General features: G+C 42.3%; 1 protein-coding gene across 1 annotated transcript; it reads left to right on the top strand.

Moving 5' to 3' along the window:
* The first annotated feature begins 10,910 nt into the window (after positions 1 to 10,910).
* Positions 10,911 to 20,625, top strand: LOC132232352 (uncharacterized). The gene is made up of 2 exons (XM_059691832.1): positions 10,911 to 12,323; positions 20,514 to 20,625. The coding sequence occupies exon 1, from the start codon at positions 11,025 to 11,027 to the stop codon at positions 12,291 to 12,293; it is 1,269 nt and encodes a 422-aa protein (XP_059547815.1). The 5' UTR covers positions 10,911 to 11,024; the 3' UTR covers positions 12,294 to 12,323; positions 20,514 to 20,625.
* Positions 20,626 to 22,423: the final 1,798 nt, after the last annotated feature.

Here is a 22,423-nt window from a genome sequence, read left to right on the forward strand (position 1 = left end):
ATCTGAGGTAAAAATAACAATTATATCTGAAAAAAAATAGATCAAGAAAATGGAAAATTATCAATAAGGTTTCTTGTGTTAAGCATTTATATCCACTATTGTTAACAATGAATCTTATCCTAAGTAGGCATTAAGTCTTGAGGTTTTTTTTTGTTTTGTTTTGTTTTTTAAATATATTTTATTGATTTTTTTACAGTGAGGAAGGGAGAGAGATAGAGAGCTAGAAACATCGATGGGAGAGAAACATCGATCAGCCGCCTCCTGCACATCTCCCACCGGGGATGTGCCCGCAACCCAGCCACATGCCCCTGACCGGAATCGAACCTGGGACCCTTCAGTCCACAGGCCAACGCTCCATCCACTGAGCCAAACCGGTTTCGGCAAGTCTTGAGGTTTTAATGCTAGTATAAAGCCATGTGGTTGGCAAAATTTTAAAAAATATTATTTACTTCAACTTTATCTCAATCTTTCAAAATTTATACTTTTGTTATTTATTTTTAAAAAAATATATTTTATTGATTTTTTACAGAGAGGAAGGGAGAGGGATAGAGAGTTAGAAACATCAATACGAGAGAAACATTAATCAGCTGCCTCCTGCACACCCCCTACTGGGGATGTACCCGCAACCAAGGTACATGCCCCTGACTGGAGTCAAACCCGGGACCCTTGAGTCCACAGGCTGACGCTCTATCCACTGAGCCAAACCAGTTAGGGCTATACTTTTGTAATTTCTATTGCAAACCTACTACCTCCCCAAGTGTCCATCTGAGCAGGGAAGACTCCCACATCTTTGCTACGCCAGATAGTGGAGATACTGGCTGCTCCAGCATCAGCATTCTCTCTTGCCTTCTCATCAGTCCTTCTCTCTCTGCCTTAGCACACATCCATCCACCCAGTCTCTCCTTTTTACAGCCCCTTCCTCTGAGTCTTTCTATAAGAAGTTGCTTGGGCCTTACTTTATGGCACTGCCCACAAAGCTCCCACACCTGATATTTCTCCTTTACAGGTCATTTTGTACAGACTGGGGAAGGGAATGGTGGTCAGGGTAGTGGCTGAGTAGCCCATGACCTGAGAAGGACTCTGGCCCTAGCTAGCAGAACCTTAGTCACCAATGCTGGGGCAGCAAGGCAAGTGCTGCTTAACATCCTGTTAAACTAGTGGGGCTGCATTTAAGGAGAATGCCCTTTGAAAGAACAATGTCTCTTCAAAAAACTAGAAATTTGCATTAGGGAAATAATTGGATATATACAATAAGACTTACATCCAACAATGTTCTGCATCCACAATTGGGAAAAACTAGGAAAACAAAATATTTAACAACGGGGGATTAAGTTATTATATGACCATCCCTATAACTAACTAATAAGGCATCATTCACAATAGCCAAGACATGGAAATAACCTAAATGTCCTTCAACCAATGAGTGGATAAAAAGATGTGGCATGCCCTGGCCAGTGTTGCTCAGTGGTTAGAGTTTTGGCTCCAACACTGAAGGGTCAAGGGTTTGAGCCCTGGTCAAGGGTTTAAGCCCCGGTCAAGGGCACATACTTTAGTTGCAGGTTTGATCCCCAGTCTCAGTTGGGGCGCATGTGGGAGGCAACCAATAGATGTGTCACTCTCACATCAGTGTTTCTTTTAAAAAAAATATATATATATATATATTTTATTGATTTTTTACAGAGAGGAAGGGCAAGGGATAGAGAGTTAGAAACATCGATGAGAGAGAAACATCGATCAGCTGCCTCCTGCACACCCCCTAGCTGGGGATGTGCCCTTGACTGGAATCAAACCTGGGACCCTTCAGTCCGCAGGCTGATGCTCTATCCACTGAGCCAAACCGGTTAGAGCTCACATCAATGTTTCTGTCTCTCTCTCTCTCTCCCTCCCCCTCCGAACCTCTCTTCCACTCTTTCAAAAAAGCAATGGAAAAATACCCTTGGGTGAGGATTCATACACACACACACACACGTGTGGCACACATATATAACTAGGGGCCCGGTGCACGAAATTCGTGCACTGGGTGTGTGTGGGGGGGAGTGTCCCTCAGCCCAGCCTGCCCCCTCTCACATACTGGGAGCCCTCAGGCGTTGACCCCCATCACCCTCCAATCGCAGAGAGAACCACTGATTTGGCACTGTTTTTAAGTATCAGTAGCAAATAATAGCCTTGGGTGCTTTGATTTTATCCATCAGTGAAGTGGCGGTACTTCCAGAAAGCAACAAAGTATTCTGAACCAACTGAACTATACTAGCCAGGGCTCTAAAAAAGTCATTTTAAAAGATAAGGAGAGGCCAGACTGGTTTGGCTTAGTGGATAGAGCGTCAGCCTGTGGACTCAAGGGTTCCAGGTTCGATTCCGGTCAAGGGCATGTATCTTGGTTGCGGGCACATCCCCACTGGGGGGCGTGCAGGAGGCAGCTGATCGATCTCTCTTCTCTCATTGATGTTTCTAACTATCCCTCTCCCTTCTTCTCTGTAAAAAATCAATAAAATATATTTAAAAAAAAAAAAAAGATAAGGAGAGTTCTGCCTGGCCCGTGGCTCAGTGCTTGCACACCAACCTATGAACTAGGAGATCACTGCTCAATTCCTGGTCAGGGCACATGCCTGGGTTGTGGGCTCGATCCTCATCACTGATGTTTCTATCTTTCTCTCCCTCTTCCTTCCTCTCTGAAATCAATTTTTAAAAAAATTCTTTAAAGATAAAAGAGAGTTCTGGTCAAATAAAGTATTTTCATTTAAAACAGATTGGGAAATTAGCAAACATTATTGAGAATAGCAGGCATTACTCTACAGATTAAGCTGAGAGATAATAATGAAGCTGCATTTTCAAGAATTCTGGTCAGGGCACGTACCTGGGTTGCAGGTTCTATCACCCAATTGGGGCACATGTGAAGGGCAACTGGTTGATGTTCTCTCTCACATGGGTGTATCTCTCTCTCCCTCTCTCTCTCTCTCTCTCTCCCTCCCTCCCTCCCGGCCCCCCCTTCCTCTCTCTCTCAGATCAATAAGCATATCCCTGAGTGAAGAGAAATAAAATGACTTTGTTGGAATTCTGTAACAATTTAATAAATATAAAATTCAAAGTAACTTAAGAGAAATAGTTGTTGAGCACTTGTGATGTGCTGGGTAATTATAACCCTCATGAGGTAAACACTATTGCTGTCATCCCCCTCTACAGAGAGATGTGAACTGTATCATTAAGCAATTTGACTAGGCAACTTGCCCAAAATGTGGTTAGAACGTGGCAGAGGCAAGACTTGAACCCAGTGCAGCTAGTGCAGCCCCAGTGACCATGCTCTTTGTCGCTGTCCTCGAGCACAGATCTGTCCAATTACAAAGTTCTTCCACTACACATTCAGTTTTACAGTGTTAATTATAGAATCTTTTATATTTTCCTTAATTTATGCCAGAGAAAATTATTGGTTCACCAGATAGGAAAGCTTGCTCTGCTTTCTATTAAAATGTTTGGTGTCAAAGAATGATCTTACAATGTAGTGCCCACCCTGTGGAAACCATTTGGAGTATTCAAACTTGGTATTTGGATACCAAGATGTGTTCCCAAGGGCATGAGTTCTGCAGAATTTTAAGAGGTCTTTGGTGGAAAGTGGTTCAATAATCAGATGATTTTAGGGGAGCAGTGAGTTTAACATGTAAAAGTCTTCATTCAAAATTTCCCAGAGCCTGCAGAGAATTGATTAAGTAGCATTTCCCAAACGTTCTATTTGTGAAGCAGCTCTCTGGGAATGAGTGTTATGTGGAACACCCCTGAGGAAATACCTGAAATGCCGGCAATAGTTAAATTAGAAGTAACTGAGAGCTTCCTCATCGATTGTGAAAGATTTATCAGTTCTAAAAGGTTGTATGGCCCTAACCGGTTTGGCTCAGTGGATAGAGCATCGGCCTTTGGACTCAAGGGTCCCAGGTTCGGTTTTGGTCAAGGGCATGTGCCTTGGTTGTGGGCACATCCCCAGTAGGGAGTGTGCAGGAGGCAGCTGATGGATGTTTCTCTCTCATCGATGTTTCTAACTCTATCCTTCTCCCTTCCTCTCTGTAAAAAATCAATAAAATATATTTTAAAAAAAAAAAAAAAGGTTGTATGATCTTCCCTGGCTAGGTAGCTCAGTTGGTTAGAATGTTGTCTTGATGCAGCAAGGTTCGATTCCTGATCAGGGCGCATACAAGAATCAACCAATGGCCGAAACCGGTTTGGCTCAGTGGATAGAGTGCCGGCTTGCGGACTGAAAGGTCCCAGGTTCGATTCCGGTCAAGGGCATGTACCTGGGTTGCGGGCACATCCCCAGTGGGGGTGTGCAGGAGGCAGCTGATCTCATCGATGTTTCTGACTCTCTATCTCTCTCCCTTCCTCTCTGTAAAAAATCAATAAAATATATTAAAAAAAAAAAAAAAGAATCAACCAATGCTCTGGCCGGGTAGTTGAGTTAGCTTGTGTTGTTCTGATATACCAAAGTTGCCGGTTTGATCTCCAGGCAGGGCACATATAAGAAGCATTGCCATTAGCCAATGAATGCATAAATAAGTGGAACAACAAATCAATATTTCTCTCTCAAATTAATAAATTGTAAAAATTTAAAAATAATCAACCAATGAATGCATAAACAAGTGGAACAACAAATCTCTCTTTTTTTTTATTAAAATGGAGCCAGACTCTTTATTACAGATGGCGAACTCTCATTTAAGTGTCTCGATTTCCTTCTTTTTAAATTTTTTTTTTTTTTTTTACTGATTTCAGAGAGGAAGGGAGAGGGAGAGAGATAGAAACATCAATGATGAGAGAGAATCATTGACCAGCTGCCTCCTGCACGCCCTCTACTGGGGATCAAGTCGTACCCAGGGCATGTTCTCTGACCAGGAATTGAATCATGATTTCCTGGTTCAGAGGTTGACACTCATATCCATCATTCTCGACTAAATAAGTGTTAATCTTAAGTATTAAATGTAAATGTTTTTACTAGGCAGCATATTCCAGGGGCTCAAGGGCCAGTCCTGAAGACTTTTGGAATATGTAGGCTTTTTGACAGGTCTCCTTTTTTCACAGAACCCAGCTTTCACCGTGGCCATACTAAGTTACTTGCCACTACCCATACAGTGTGGGGCAAAAATGGGTTTACAATGTGAGTATGCAAAACACAGAGTTTATTCTTGTATTACTATTTATTAATTATTGTATTATTTTCCATATGAACAACTGTGAGCCTACTTTTGCCCCACCCTGTAATTGATCCTGCATCACTCCATGCTGCCTTGACGCTTACTACTATTTTGTCAAGCTAGAATATGCCTCCCACTTCTGCCTACTATATCTCAGTCATGTCTTAGGACTAAACCTATATGTTGCTAGGAGGCCATTTCTGTTTATTCCCTGTCACCTCTCCATCCATTCTCTCATATTGCCACTTGTGTCCACCTCTATAGTCACATCAATAAAACTTTATTGCACATATTTAATTAAATAACTGCTGTCCTCTATTAGATTAAGCCTAGCATTAAGACGTCCAAAATAAGAAATTCTTTAGTCAGCCTTTAAATGGTATTTGTAATTCTTTCTCTCTTGTTCCTGCCACCAACAAAAATCCACCATGTCTGGGATCCCATGAACGCTTAATTAACACACCATGTCACAAGAGATTCAGCATGCAGAGAATTTCTTGATTCAGACCATAAATTCATCATTCTCCTTATATTAGGATATCTGCTGTTCCCTATTGGGATGGCTTTGTCAACTGATGACTGGATAACTTTTATCCTTGAACTAGTTCTCTCTGTGTCCTGATACTCAACATATGAATACTACAGTGCAACAATGGAGAAGGTGAGTCAAAGGCAAGCAAAGCACTATGGTGTCCACCTACAGAATGAACCTCCCACCTAATCTACGCCGCAAGAGCCGCAATGAGCCTGCTATTCATTTTGGGTGATGGTTCTAATTTTATTTTCTCTTCTTAAACCTAAAGCATTAGTCTTTAAGCTATAGCAATAAAGATTTTGCTTCTATTCCGTTCATTTCCATTTTCGGAAAAGTTTTTTTTTTTTTAATATATTCTATTGATTTTTTTTACAGAGAGGAAGGAAGAGGGATAGAGAGTTAGAAACATCGATAAGAGAGAAACATCGATCAGCTGCCTCCTGCACACTCCCTACTGGGTATGTGCCTGCAGCCAAGGTACATGCCCTTGACCAGAATCGAACTTGGGACCCTTGAGTCCGCAGGCCGACGCTCTATCCACTGAGCCAAACTAGTTAGGGCTTCGGAAAAGTTTTTTTATACTGTGTTTGGGGCAGAGGGAAAATTCTTCACCTTAATAATTCCAAGTTCTCTCCAAATGTTAGTAAGTGATATAATCAAATAACCAACAGAAGAGGCAGGTTTAGGGGAAACTTCTTCAGAGCCAGCTTATGAAACCTTTCTGAGTGCTAGAGTCAGTGCCCTCTAGAATAAAGAATGGCAATATTCCTATTCCCATGTAACTTTATACCAACCCATCCGTTTAAAAAAAGTCAAGGACGACTGGCTTTTATAGCCTATACTACTTATAGAGAGCACAAATTAGGTGCCCCCCAGAAAACATGAACAAAATTAATAACCCCTGCTGATTAAACTTGGGCAGGGTGAGTGTCTTTTGTCCCTTCTCAGGATTTTCACGTCCTGATAATTCATAGGCGTGCTGAAGTCTAAGGAAGGTCTTTGTGTTTTTCTCTCACAGGATATTTCCCCCTCCCTCAAAGACTGTCTCTATGAAGAGGAGAGCTATAGAACCAAGACCCAACTGCTCTTCAGGGTCCCATGTGCCCAATAAGTAAGTAAATTTAAAAAGCTTACATATTTGATTCCACTATTTGAATCATCCCATGCCCAAACAATTACCAAGTCCTATCATTTCTTCCTTTATTCCAAAATAGGTTATTAAGAGACTATATGCCCAGTTTTATGCTAGGCTGTGAGGTTATCAATATAAATAAGACACAGTTCCTGCCCTCAACAAGCATATAGCCTGCAATGGGAAAGACAAAGAAACAAATAAAATTTCAATTTTTAAATCTAGATGGTCTTTCTACTCTTCTACATTATTAATTGGCCTCTGAGGTATGTGAAACAATGGTTTACTAGTAAAACAGTGGTTTTCAACAGTGGTGAATTTTAGATTCACCTAAAAATTGCTTTTAAAATACTGATGTGATACCCAAGACCAATTAAATAGACTCTCTGGGGATGTGGCTCAGGCATCAATATTTGCTATAAATTCTCCAAGTGATTGTAATGTGTAGGCAATGTAAAATAAATAGATTTATTTTACATTGATACTGCAGTTTAGTTGGGAGCTATTGGTCTCTCTTTTGTTTTACCTACTGCTAAAATCCTATGAGTAAAAGATGTGGCATACTTGAAGTCAATAATCATTTATGTCACATCGTTTACTCATAGGATTTTAGCAGTAAGTAAAACAAAAGCGAGACCAATAGCTCCCAACTAAACTGCATTATCGATGTAAAATAAATCTACTATTTCCAAAACTTAAACACAAGTATTATCATGGATAGTTAACAAATAATGGCTCATATTTCATCTGGTTAATAAATTCTTTTGTAAAAAAAAAAATACATACAACCCTACCTGGTTTGGCTCAGTGGATAGAGTGTCAGCCTGCAGACTGAAAGGTCCTGGGTTTGATTCCAGTCAAGGGCACATGCACTTGTTGCGGGCTCGACCCCTAGTAAGGAGTGTGCAGGGGGCAGTGGATCAATGATTTTCTCTCATCATTGATGTTTCTATCTCTCCCTCTCCCTTCCTATCTGAAACCAATAAAAAATATACTTAAAAAAAAAAGACTTAGCCCTAGCTGGTTTGGCTCAGTGGATAGTTGGCCTGCGGACTGAAGGGTCCCAGGTTTGATTTCAGTCAAGGGCACATGCCTGGGTTGCGGGCTTGATCTCCAGTAGGGGGCGTGCAGGAGGCAACCGATCAATGATTCTCTCTCATCATTGATGTTTCTCTCTCTCTCTCCCCCTCTCTTTTCCTCTCTGTAATCAATAAAAATATTTTTTTTAAAAAAAGACTTAGAATAATACCTAACATTAGTAGGGATCAATAATTTTAAAAATATAATAATAATAAATACATACATACATTCCTTCTTGGCTAGTAAATAAATACTTAAATTATTGTCTTAATTAAGAAAAAACTAATCTTAAGTGTGAAAATAGCTTCCTCTGAGAAAGTATGTTGCTATGATTGTTTAATCAAGATCCTACCTCAGGAAAAAGAGCTGACATGACATGGCTTTTTAACAATCCACTGCTGGTTGTGCTTTTTGGTTTGAAATGTTCCAATCTATGTTCTTGTATAAACACTACTTTTTACTATCAGGTAAGTAAAGCCAGCATTTTTTCATAAAAATAATATTTTGTGTAGCTACTCAAAAATATCATGTGACTAAAAAACATTGAAAAACACAGGTATAATTTCTTCTAAGCCTTGTCCAACTTAAAGAATTTGAAATCTTCTCACATATTGTTTAAACTTTAGCAGCTTTTCATAAAACTTCTGATGTGGTTATTTTTAAAGTTTTGCCTGTATCAGGCGAGGTCACTTGAATTTTATTCTCATATCTGATGACAGAATTTAATTCTATTAGTCAAAGGAAAGAGTTGAATTTTTGGTCTGTAAGAGCTATTTTAAAATGTTTCAGGATCCTTCAGCAGGAATGCAATGGTGAATAAGATGGATGTTGGTCCTCAACTTCACAGAGGTTTCAAGCCTGTGATTGAAAAGACACACTGTGAACCTTCAGACTATAAAAGCTACTGGGCTAGAGAGGACCTCAGGACAGTGCTGTTGCTGTTTTAACCTGCAGGCTATGGCCCATTAATAGAAGCTCCTTCAGACTTCCCTTGTCAATTTCACTTTCTTAATACTTTTTTGGGGAGGCACAAATTCTACATCCTACTACTGTTGCTTTAGTTTGTCCTCTTAATACCCCCTCTCCTAAAATACTACATTAATCTTTTTTTAAAAAATATATTTTATTGATTTTTCACAGAGAGGAAGGGAGAGAGATAGAGTTAGAAACATCGATGAGAGAAACATCGATCAGCTGCCTCCCGCACATCTCCCACTGGGGATGTGCTCACAACCCAGGTACATGCCCCTGACCGGAATCGAACCTGGGACCCCTCAGTCCGCAGGCCGACGCTCTATCCACTGAGCGAAACCGGTTTCGGCTACTACATTAATCTTACCTGGTATCCCTGGTGACACGCTTGCTGTCTTCAATCTACTTTTCCCACTATCTAACAGGGCACTCTCTAAAACTGTAAAGTTGATCATATTCCCTGGCTTAGGACTTGTCTGTGGTTTTCCACTACTCACAAAGTCTAACTTCTATATCATGTCATAAACCCTTTGACCATCAAGCCTCCTAGCTTCATTTCACCACTTATGTGTCTCCACTCCACTTCTCTAGCACTCTCCCCAAATTCACAGGCACCCACATCAACCAAACTGATCCGCTGTCAGTTTACTTAATATGCCAGTGTTTTTAGAATCCCTTGTTCACTCAACTGCCCTACCTTGCTGAAAGACCCATTACCCATTCAGGTCCTCCTTTCCACTTAAGTATTTATGCTTAGAACTGAGAACTCCACTTGGTTTACCACTGATTGGCCCCATTGACCCTTGTCTGTACCTCTATTCCAGCACCTAAAACACAAATTTGATGCCTTGTGTCTCTCTCCACCTTGGGCTCTAAGCTGTTTCTGAACACTCTGCTCGAATGCATTTGCAGCCACAGCATAGGGCACGTAGTATGTCTTGAAGCATTATCTCCTGACTTCCAGTTCACTACACTGTTCCATATTATAAACTGATTTGCAACCTAGTGACCTTGAATAAGTTGGTTCCCATTTCTCATTGTCTTCAACTATGAAGTACAGATAATAATAGAACCTATTTCAGAGGACTGTTGAGAGAATTAAATGATAACTCAAATAAAGAGGTTAGTGAGCATAGTACCTGACACACAGAAAGCACTCAAATGAAGATGTTACTATTATTGTAAACCTTTTAATGATACAAGAAAATATATCTTAGCCCAGCTGGCATGGTTCAGTGGTTGAGCGTCAACCTATGAACCAGCAGGTCACAGCTTGATTCCCCGTCAGGGCACAAGCCTGGGTTGCGGGCTCAATCCCCAGTAGGGGAGTGTGCAGGAAGCAACCAATCATGATTCTCTCTTATCATTGATGTTTCTATCTCTCTCCCTCTCCCTTCCTCTCTGAAATCAATATATATATCGCCCTAGTCGGTTTGGCTCAGTGGACAGAGCGTCGCCCTGAAGGGTCCCAGGTTCGATTCCGGTCAAGGGCATGTACCTTGGTTGCGGGCACATCCCCAGTAGGGGGTGTGCAGAAACCGACAATTCACCTCTAAGTCTGCTATTAAGTAGCACAGGTATGTACTAGTCCAGTCACTATTGGGCAAATCGATAACAAATTGGTAATAACATACCCTAACCCAGTCACTTCTTCACCAAAAACAAGGGAAATCGAGGGCAAGCTGTACTGGCTGCCGGGGGGTCGTTACTAGAAGAGGGCCTTGCCCTCTGCTCTCCTGCAGGATCTGGCAATCGGTCTGGAAGGCCAGGGCGTGGGCAGAGGAATGTTGGCGCGGACACAGCCCAAGGTCCGTAAGGTGCACGACCCAACCTGCGTGCACGCGGCGAACGCGCGAACGGCGCACGGACTGGAGGAACTGCGCATGCGGAGAAGGCGGCCGCGCGGGCGAGGAGACCGTACGGCGCCTGCGTGCTTCTCCTTGGCCGCAGCCTGTTTCCTCGGGGCAGGTGAGAGGCGGCCCCGCTCGCCGCTCTCTGGCCCCGCCCCCTGCGCGGCTCACCCGCCAGGCGTTGCTATGGGGATGGGGACCCAGCGGCCACAGCCGGCCTGGGACTGCGCCATCCAACCAGCCAGTCACCTCTGCGGACCCGGCGCCCCTGACAGTGGGAGGTCATGGAGCTCTCAAGCAGCTCGGAATTGGAGGCCGGGAGGCTGAGGTGCCTGGGCCGTTGCCGGCATTTCTTTTGGCTGGGCGTCGCCTTCGACGCGGTCGGCGCGACAGTGCTGTTCGTGGGGATCTTCTCCGACCTCATCTTCTATGACTTGCTGCTCTACCTGGGTTCCATCATCATCTTCCTCAGCCTCCTCTGGTGGGTCTTCTGGTACACCAGCAACATCGAATTGAGTCCCGAAGACACATGGAAGAGGCCCATCCACATGGGCGCGCTGAGCCAGCAAGTGTCGCTCACCTTAAACATTACCGGCAACTTGGCGCAGGTCCGGGTCCGACGGGGCCAGCGCCGCAGGAGACTCCTCGAAAGTGCTGCTTCCATTCTGAGCAGGACCCTCCTCACAGTCCAGGCATCTAAACAACTACCAAAGGAGGACCAGGACCGAGACGGAATGACAAGTGTCAGAACCAGTAGCAAGGCTGAAGACGTGGGCCGAGAGGATCTGGGCCCGGAACCGGAAGCTGTGCAACATTCAGAACGAGTAAGGTTCTCTTTATCCACTCAGAGCCAGCCGCTGCCTCCCGCCATTGTCTCCTCTAAGAGCCTGCCCGTGGTCCCATCGCCCTCCGTCAGTCAGCCTCTAAGGATTTGTTATTCCACGAGCCTGCCTACTTCGCTGGCCTCTATGATCCAGCCTCTAGTCACTGTTGCCTCTGAAAACCTGCCTGGTGTCCCCTTGTACTCTACAGGTCAGCCTCTGGACACTCTGGCCTCTGATACCCAGACTGCAGCTCCCATGGCCTCACAGAGGCAGCCCCTGGTGCATGGGGCTGCACAGAGCCATTTCCAGGGCTCAGGAGACTCCGAGAGGGATTTCCAGAATCATTCTCTGGCCTCTCAAACTCAGCCTTTCCAAACCCAGGCTTTCCAAACCCAGGCTCTGGCCTCCCAGGTCCCTCTGACCCAGCTTACGCCAGCCTCATTTTTTCAGACCCAACCTGTGGACCCATGGGTCACCCTGGCTGTCCGGGACTTTCAGGCCCCGTATAACACCCAACGGGCCCCCATGAGCACTACTTTAGTTCAAGAGACTGAGCTCAGACAATCTTCACATGCCCAGGAGCCATCGGGGGGCCAGGAACTACGCCAGGAAGTCCCTGACACTGTACCCCCACTCCCCGAGTCCCTGGCTCTAGCTACTGAGGCCCAGCAGTCAATGCCCCATGAGAGTGCACCTGCCCCTACCACCCAGAACAGTCGCCATCTCTAATACAGAAGCAGATGCTCTGGCCTCTGCCAAGTAAGTACCTTGGGAGGAATCTTCACCTACAGTATTTCTTGATCATTTCCAGATCTATGTTCTGGTTGTTTCCTCAACCTCTTCTGTTAAAAAACAATTAAGTTAGTGGAAATGAAGTGGCCTTTTCCCTCAGGGATTAGGTTTTTGGAACTTTGGTGCCCTGAGCTATAAGATTTCTTACCTACTCTACCAGATACTAGTGTGAATAGTTTCTTTTACTTAGGCCTAGTTGGGAGGAGGACTGCAATGTTTCTGAAATGAGGATTTTAGGTGGTACAGGGACACAGCATTAAATAGCAATGAGCTCTCCAGTGGGCAAGTTACTCTCTTTTCAGTTCTTTCTCAATCTTTGTGATTATGTCAAAGAGAATGTCCTTAGTTTGGGGGTTAGTGATCTCTTACATCTCTAACATTTTGGTAGGGTCCCAGCTAGGATTTAATACCATTTGTGTTAATAAAGTCATTTCAATGGATAACCTCTATTGCCAAGTATCACTGGTTTTTCCATTTAAAATAGTGTTGGTTGTTTTTTAAAAAAATATGTTTTTATTAGAGGCCCGGTGCATGGGGGTGTGTGTCCCTCAGCCCAGCCTGCACCCTCTCCAATCTGGGACTGCTGGCTCCCAACTGCTCGCCTGCCTGCCAGCCTGCCTGATTGCCCCTAACCGCTTCTGCCTGCCATCCTGATCACCTCTTAACCACTCCCCTGCCAGCCCAATTGCCCCTAACTGCTATTCCCTGCCAGCCTGGTTGCCCCCAACTGCCCTCCCCTGCCAGCCTGGTCACCCCTAACTGTCCTCCCCTGCAGGCCTGGTCACACCCAACTGCCCTCCCCTACAGGCTTGGTCCCCCCAAATACCCTCCCCTGCTGGCCTGATCACCCACAACTGCCCTCCCCTGCCAGCCATCTTGTGGTGGCCATCTTTGACCACATGGGTGCGGCCATTGTGTGTTGGAGTGATGGTCAATTTGCATATTACTGCTTTATTACATAGGATTGATTTTAGAGAGAGGAAGGGAGTGATAGAAATGTTGATGAGAGAGATGCAGGGATTGGCTGCCTCCTGCATGCCCCCTACTGTGGATCAAGCCTGCAAAACCCTAGCATGTGCCCTGACCAGGAATCAACCAGAGAACTCTTGGTTCATGAGTCAATGCTCAACCACTGAGCCACACTGGCCAGGCTGCTTTTTTGTCTTTTAATCCTCACCTGAGGATATGTTTGTTTGTTTTTTAATTTGGGAGAGAGAAACATTAATGTGAGAGAGAAATATCCATCAATAGCCTCCATTTCCCCTCCGACTGGGGATTAAACCCACAATCGTAGGTAAGTGCCCTGACCAGGAATCAAGCCCAAAACCTTTTGGTGTATAGGACAATGCTCCAACCAACTGGGCAGTTGCTTTTTGAAATACATTTATTTAAGTAAGAAAAACAAAAAAACAAAAAACACATGAGTCAACTTAAAGGTAAAGTTAATTATGTAAATGAAACTTGGAACAATGTTGAAGTTTGAACATTTTTTTATTTGTACTAAATCACATGCGCTTTCTACTAAATCACACACCCTTTGTGCTAACCTGTTTGATGGACTTTATGGTTAAAGCTATTGAAGATGAATTCTGCTTAACTCTCCATTTCTTTGACAATTAGAAAGGTAGAAAAGGCCATGTGAACGTCAAAATTGGTGGCCCTGCTTTCTGTGAGTTAAGTGCTGTCATAATAGTATACTTTGCTGAGTATCAATTTCCTGGTCTTTCTAATTCTGTTCCATAAGTTACCTGCTCTTTGGGGATAAGAGAAAAGGGTATGAAGCAGAGCAATTTGGATATTATGTTATGCTATTTGTTGCTCAAAATTACCAACATATTATCCAAGCAGGTGTTCATCTTTATTCATATTGGTTAACTTCATTTCCAGCATGGAATACAACTGAATATTAAGTGGAAGCCAAACTAGATTTCCTTACAGTTTTCTTCCATTCTCCTTTAAGAGATTGTATATATACTCTCTCTATAGGTGTGTGTGTGTATGTATATATACATTACAAAGATAAACTATAGGAGCAAAGCATTTTGACTCCTTTAGTTTTGTTCAGTTTGGACACTGGGCTGTGTGTGTGTGTGTGTGTGTGTGTGTGTGTGTGTGTGTGTTTAAATATATTTTGATTTTAGAGAGGAAGGGAAAGGGAGAGAGAAATAGAAACATCAATGATGAGAATCATTGATCATCTGGCTCCTGCACGCACCTTACTGGGGGTTGAGCGAGCATGTGCCTTTGACCAGAATTGAACCTGGGACCCTTCAGTCTGCAGGCTGACACTGGCCACTGAGCCAAATCAGCTAGGACTGGACACGGTCTTTTTTTTTTTTTTTTTTACACTTACCATGCCATAAATTCATGAAGTCACAGTGAATGGATTCCGGCCCCTCAGGCTCCTTTCCATTGGTTCTCACAAAGTATCCTCCTCTGAATGGAGCAGGCTCGTTTTTCAGTTGAACCCAAATATCTTTCTCTTTGGTTTCCTTCTTTTTCTGGTTATTTTCCTTTACATGTTTCAGGAAGCTATCTCAGCTCTAAGAGTGCTTAACATGCCCAATATGTATGTTACTTCTCTTGGCAAAGATCTATCCCCTTGTTTGTTTACAACAATGCCCAGTGCATGCTGGGTAACACTGTAGACTCTTCCAGTTTTGTCATGGTAACGTTTGTGAGGCATTCCTTTTGAATAGTGACATTCCCTTGATGTCTATAGTATCACTTTTCTTGTAGATTCGCATGTATGTGGCCAAAGGAACAACTCCATGTTTTCTAAAAGGCCTGGAGAACATATAGCTGGGGCTCCTTGTCTTTCCCTTTGTGTTAGTCATTTTGGCAAATTACTGGAAGATGGTGGTTCTGGCTAAAAGGTAGGCAGTGATTTGTTTATTTGTATTTTTAAAAAGAAGACAAAAAAAAAAAGCAAAACACTAGCAAACCAAAATAATTCCAGAAAGGATTTAGTATTAGTGAATGAGATCATTAATTTTTTCCCATTCTATTTTTTCAGGTAAAATATAAGATTGAAATACTTAAGATGCAGACCTTGCCATCAGAAAGCTTATAAACTTGTTTCTCTAAATCAAATAAATGGCTCTAAAGAAGAGAAAATTTTAGATAAGGAGAAGGAGTAGATTGGTGTCTACCTAATAATTCTTAGTGGAAGAATTAGTTTTTGAGAGGAAGAGCCATGCAGTGCCCTTTATCTTTTAAAATATATTTTTATTGATTTCAAAGAGGGAGAGGGAGTTAGAAACATCAATGATGAGAGAGAGAATCATTGATTGGCTGCCACCTGCACGCCCCCCACTGGGTATTGAACCCACAACCTGGCCATGTGCCCTGACCAGGAATCAAACTGTGACTTTCTGATTCATAGATCAATGCTCAACCACTGAGCCATGCTGGCCGGGAGCAATGTCCTTTACAGAATTAATTCATTGACCATACATATATTATTTATTTTTTTTTTATTTTGACCATACATTTATTTTTTATTTTTTAAATATATTTTTATTGATTTCAGAGAGAGAAGGAGAGATAGAAACAGCAATGATGAGAGAGAATCATTGTTCGGCTGCCTCCTGCACACCCCCTACTGGGGATTGAGCCTGCAAACCGGCCATGTACTCTTTACCGGAATTGAACCCTGGACCCTTCAGTACACAGGCCGACGCTCTATCCACTGAGCTAAACCAGCTAGGGCAACCATACATTTATTGAATTTCTAGCAAGTGCCAGGCATTACAGTAGGCTCTGGGGATTAGAGCTAAATAAGATACCCCTACTCTCCAAGAGCTCACTGTTTATCAAGGGAGAGAGACATAGGAATAACTAGCACCATATAATGTAACAGAAATCTGGTCAAAGTGCTTTCAGAATACAGGTGTGCAGTGGATGAGAGATTTTTTAGTTGGATCCCAAAGTAGGTGTTCATTGGGTGAAGAAGTTGAGAAGAACATTCCATGCAAAGGGGAAAGCATCAGTAGAAAGGCACAGAGGTGTAATAGTCCATGGCTTGTTGGGGACACCATTTGGGAAAAACAGCCTGATAGGCAAGGGTATCCATAGGCAAGGGTGCTTGAGATTCAGAGGTTGTAGAGAGATAGAGAGAGAGAAAGGGTGGGGGGGGGGGCACCAACTGAGACAAGCATTTGAAGGATTTTAAACAGGCTATTTTGTGTTCTTAATTCTATGATGGGCTCTGTGATAAAATAATGACAATAGGCCAATAATCTATAATAATAAAAGTGTAATATGCTAATTAGACTGGACAGCCAAACAACCTTCCAGATGTCATTCTGGATGTGCTTCTGGATGAAGCCACGGTGGCAGGGGCCAAGGCAGAGGTGGTTAGGGTTGATCAGGCAGGCAGGCAGAGTGGTTAGAGGTGATCAGGCAGGCAGGCAAGCAGTTAGGGGAGATCAGGCAGGCAGGCGAGTGGTTAGGGGCGATCAGGCAGGCAGGCAAGCAGTTAGGGGCGATCAGGCAGGCAGGCGAGTGGTTGGGGCGATCAGGCAGGCGAGCAGTTAGGAGCCAGTGGTCCTGGATTGCAAGAGGGACATTCGACTACGGGATCGGGCCTAAACCAGCAATCAGACATCCTCCAAGGGGTCCCAGATTGTGAGAGGGTGCAGGCTGGACTGAGGGCCCGCCCCCCATGTACAAATTTTGTGCACTGGGCCTCTAGTTAGAAAATAATTGCCAAGATCCCTCCCTCTTCTAAGATGAAAAAAGACCTATTAGTTGTTAGCAACAGTTTTTAACTGAAGTGTAGGCTCCATGGGTATTCATCTTGGAAAACACTTTCAGGTGTTTACTTGTACATGACTTATTTTTTTTATTTTTATTTTTTGCTACAAAGATGACATCGGGTAGAGTAAACATCAAATGTTTTGACACGTTTCTCTATATGATTGTAAGGTAATATTTATCTAAAACAGGGCTTTAGGCCCTCTTGGACTTAACCAGTAGGCAACACTTCAATCTCAGGTCAAAATGATGAGCAGGCCTGCTGTTTGCAGCATCAAATTGGTAGCTGCAGGATTCAATAAACTGGGGTTAATGTGAGACAATATAATACATGTGAATGATGATGTAAAAAAAAGCCATTAGGCCCTGGCCGGTTTGGCTCAATGGATAAAGCTGGTCGGCCTGTGGACTGAAAGGTCCCAGGTTCGATTCAAGTCATGGGCATGTACCTTGGTTGCGGGCACATCTCCAGTGCGAGGTATGCAGGAGGCAGCTGATCAATGTTTCTCTCTCATCAGTGTTTCTAACTCTTTATCCCTCTCCCTTCCTCTCTGTAAAAAATCAATAAAAAAAATAAAAAAATATATAAAAGCCATTAGAAGGCTTCCTGAGAACCTATATAACAACAGCATGTTTCTCATTAAGAGAGCACTGGACCTGTCCCTGAGGCAGCAGATCTTTAAAATATTTATTTATTTATTTATTTATTTATTTTAGAGAGAGAGGAAAGAAGAGAGAAAGAGAGGGAGAGAACATCGATTTGTTGTACCACTTATTTATGCATTCATTGGTTGATTCTTGTATGTGCCCTGACCCGGGATTGAACCCGCAACCTTGGTGTATTAGGATGAAGCTCCAACCAACTGAGCTATCCAGTCAGGACAAGGCAGCAGAACTTGCCTAAAGAGCAGTGGACAAAATATGAGGAGGATAAATTCTACCTTGAACCATATCTGAAAGAGGTTATTTGGGAAAGGAAAAAAGAGAAGAATGGAAGAAGAAATAATCATGTAATCGAAATCTGTGTCTGCATCTGTCCTCATAACTTTAATGACATTGGTTAAACCTGAAATGTACAATTTAGAACCATCAGGGCTGCAAATATATTACTTTAAATAAATGTTTATTTTAACTTTAAAAGTAAGTAAAACAGGCACCGACAAATTTTCTTTTTTTTAAAAAAAATATATTTTATTGATTTTTTATAGAGAGGAAGGGAGAGAGATAGAGAGTTAGAAACATTGATGAGAGAAACATCGATCAGCTGCCTCCTGCACATCTCCTACTGGGGATGTGCCCGCAACTCAGGTACATGCCCTTGACTGGAATCAAACCTGGGACCTTTCAGTCCGCAGGCTGAAGCTCTATCCACTGAGCCAAACCGGTTTCGGCGACAAATTTTCTATTAAGGCCCAGATAATAAATATTTTAGGTTCTGAGGGTCATAAAGCAAAATCAAGGCCTGGCTAGCATGGCTCAGTGGTTGAGCATCAGCCTATGAACCAGGAGGTCACAATTTGATTCCTGGTTAGGGCACACGCCCGGGTTGCCAGCTCCATCCCCAGTGTGGGGCATGCAGGAGGCAGCCAATCAATGGTTCTCTCTCTCTTCGTTCACGTTTCTATCTCTCCTTTTCCCTTCCTCTCTGAAATCAATATATATATATAATGTGTGTGTGTGTGTGTGTGTGTGTGTGTGTGTGTTTTAAGTAAAATCTAGGATATTGTGTGGCTATTTATCTAACAAGAAAAAAACTACTCCTGATCCCCCTGTTTGTCTGGGGTATGCTGTACAGTTAGTTGCTTTGACTCCAGTTGCATCAGCTGAAGCCATGAACCTGACAGAGAACAACTGGCCAGAGGGAGAGAAAAGAGGGGCCTTGACAGTCAGGCCTGCAGCCAACATGATGTATTTCACTCTGCCCAGTGACACGCAGATCTGAGAACCTGGCCGTCTTATCTTGGTCGGCTGGCTTGAGGATAGGTGATTTGTCGAGTCTCTGATTCCTAGATTGAGATTTCATTTCTTGCTGTCTGGCATTGCCATCAGTGGAGTCTACAATGTGTAGGTGGTGATGCTCACGCCCTGAGCAGTCCAGTGGCCAGATGGCAGGCTCTGAATGTTCTGGGGATAGTAGGTGGAAACTGATGCCCAGGCTTGGACTTTGAGGTCACAGTGATGGCCCTCAGCAATACAAACACACAGAGTGGGGAGGGTGCTACTGGCATCTAGTATGTAGAGGCAAAAAATGTTGCAAAACACTGTTCAATTCACAGGCCAGCCCCTCACAACACAACTGTCCAGCCCAAAATGTCACATTGATAAACCCTGACCTAGAATAATAAAAAATGCTTTTTTTTGCCAAAACCGGTTTGGCTCAGTGGATAGAGCGTCGGCCTGCGGACTGAAAGGTCCCAGGTTCGATTCCGGTCAAGGGCATGTACCTGGGTTGCGGGCACATCCCCAGTAGGAGATGTGCAGGAGGCGGCTGATCGATGTTTCTCTCTCATCGATGTTTCTAACTCTCTATCTTTCTCCCTTCCTCTCTGTAAAAAATCAATAAAATATATTTTAAAAAAATGCTTTTTTATTATTCTATGAGATACTTAAAGAAAAAAATCTTCTTTCGATCCTCAAATGAATCATTGCTTCTTATATAACACTAGAGGCCCTATGCACAAAATTTGTGCAAGGGGCTCAGCCCTCGCAGCCACAGTGGCTTGCCTTGGCCCTCACAGCCCCGACTTTATCTGGAAGGTCGTCTGAAGGATGTCTGGTCTAATCAGCATATTACGCTTTTATTATTATAGGAGATATCTTTTCCACTAGACCATTTTCTACTAGACCATGAGGATCTTATTCATCTTTATTTTATTCACCTTTGTATCCCCATTTGTATTATTTTTGAATCAACACAGATGGGGCATTTGTTAACAATATTAGCTACATTTATTGGGTGTTTATAATACACATTGTACTAAATAATTTATTGGTATTATCTCATTCCTCACAATAATCAGGAGTAGGCATCACTATTATCTTTTCTTAAAGAAGTTAGCATTTGCTATTGAAGGATTGTAGATTTGATAATGAGAGGTTAAGTAATTTTCTCAATGTCACACAAATGGAGAAGCTGAAATTGATGTATAATTGATGTGTAATTTGTTATAAAACTTATGTTATAAGCTTTCCTTCCAAGTTAAAGTTACGAATGAGCCTTTTCATTAAGCCTGTTAATTGTTACTTAAGTTGTAATATTCTAGATTAGCCAATGAGCGACTTCTCTTTTTAAAGCTGTACTTTTCGAGAGAGAATGAAAATCAAGAACCCTAATTTTTTGTTCCAGTCTATGTTTATAAATGTCATTTCAAATAAAAATTGTTTTCTTTTTCTTTCCAGAACTCACCAATGTTTCTACATATTTAAGTGCCAACTTTATAACAGTACAAATACATTCATCTCATTTTGGAAACCTCCATCTGGAATTTTGACCAACTCATACCAGCAGACTTGCTAGACTGGGCGAGGTGGCCCGATAAGCCATGATCGCCAGCCAGGCCTAGGGACCCCACCCATGAAAGAATTTCGTGCACCGGGCCTCTAATCATTTTAATAAATGAGAAAATGCATCATACAACAAAATATAGTTTTAGGGTGTTCTTTATTTTTGTTATAGAAGTAATTTTTTTCTTTGACAATCTATGTTTCTTTATTATTAAAAAAAAGAATCATAATAGAATAATGATTCTGACAGACATTACTCAAAATTCAACTACCCACGAAAGCAGGAATATATCTTATTTATTCCAATAGTGCATGGCAAACTAGTTCTCATTAAATATTTGAGTAAATTTTGGAATACTGGGCATTTTAAAAAATCATGTTATAGCCCGGCTGGCATAGCTCAGTCATTGAGCATTGACTTATGAACCAAGAGGTCACAGTTCAATTCCCAGTCAGGGCACATGCCTGGGTTGCAGGCTCGACCCCCAGTGTGGGGTGTGCAAGAGGCAGCCAATCAATGATCAAAATTTGTGGAATTTAGCTAATGCAATTTTTGGAGGAAAATTTATAACTTTAAAGTCTTATATTAGAACATCAAAATGTATAAAATCAAAAGATATATAGAATGAATGCTCTAAATTTTGAATCTAAAACAAATGTGTGTGTGTACATGTACACAGTGTGGGGCAAAAGTAGGTTTACAGTTGTGAGTACAGGCAGTCCTTGGGTTATGTCGGACTAGTCACCACCTCCCATTTATTTATAAAAAAAAAAAAGCTCCGTCATTTTGACGTATGTACTATGTACATATGTGCTTTATGGTTTTTTTTTTTATTATTTACCACAAGTAAAGGTCAGGAGTTGTCATCTTTCTTTTAAATTTTTTTTACTGTTTCACTTCATTACTGCTGTGTATGTGCTCCATGTGAGTGACGTAGGTGCTTATGTAGGTGGGTTCCAACTTATGGTGAAAATCATGTTACGTTGCACCGTAGGAACAGATCTCCAACGTAACCCAAGGACCTACTCTACATGAAAGTTTATTCTTGCATTATTATTTATTGCATTATTATTGTATTCTTTTTTTCAGTTTTTTTATTTCAAGAAAAGCAATTTTAAATATAATAATATTATATGCAATAAGCCTTAATATTTCAAGAAAAACGATCTTAAATATAATAATATTATATGCAATATATTTTGCTTAGCATGATGCTTTTATTTTTTTAAATATATTTTAATTGATTTTTTACAGAGAGGAAGGGAGAGAGATAGAGAGATAGAAACATCGATGAGAGAGACATCGATCAGCTGCCTCCTGCACATCTCCTACTGGGGATGTGCCCACAACCCAGGTACATGACCTTGACCAGAATCGAACCTGGGACCGTTGAGTCCGCAGGCTGACGCTCTATCCACTGAGCCAAACCGGTTTTGGCTAGCATGATGCTTTTAAAGTCTGTTTTGCCAGATATGAGTATTGCTACTCCAGCTTTTTTTTTCTTATCCATTTGCATGGGAATTTTTTTTTCCATCCCTTCACTTGCACCCTGCGTGTCTTTTGTTTTGAGATGAGTCTCTTACAGACAGCATATAGTTGGGTCATGTTTTTGTATTCACTCAGCTACCCTACACCTTTTGATTGGAGCATTTAATCCATTTACATTTAGGGTTATTATTGAGAGGTACTTATTTATAGCCATTTTAATTCTGTTTAAAGGTTTCTGTTTAAAGGCTAGGTTTCTCTCTCTGTTTCTTCTTCTCAGCAATCCCTTATATCAATCCCTTTAGCATTCCTGGTAATG

This window comes from Myotis daubentonii, chromosome 4 (assembly GCF_963259705.1).
Source record: "Myotis daubentonii chromosome 4, mMyoDau2.1, whole genome shotgun sequence".
NCBI classification, from domain to species: Eukaryota; Metazoa; Chordata; class Mammalia; order Chiroptera; family Vespertilionidae; genus Myotis; species Myotis daubentonii.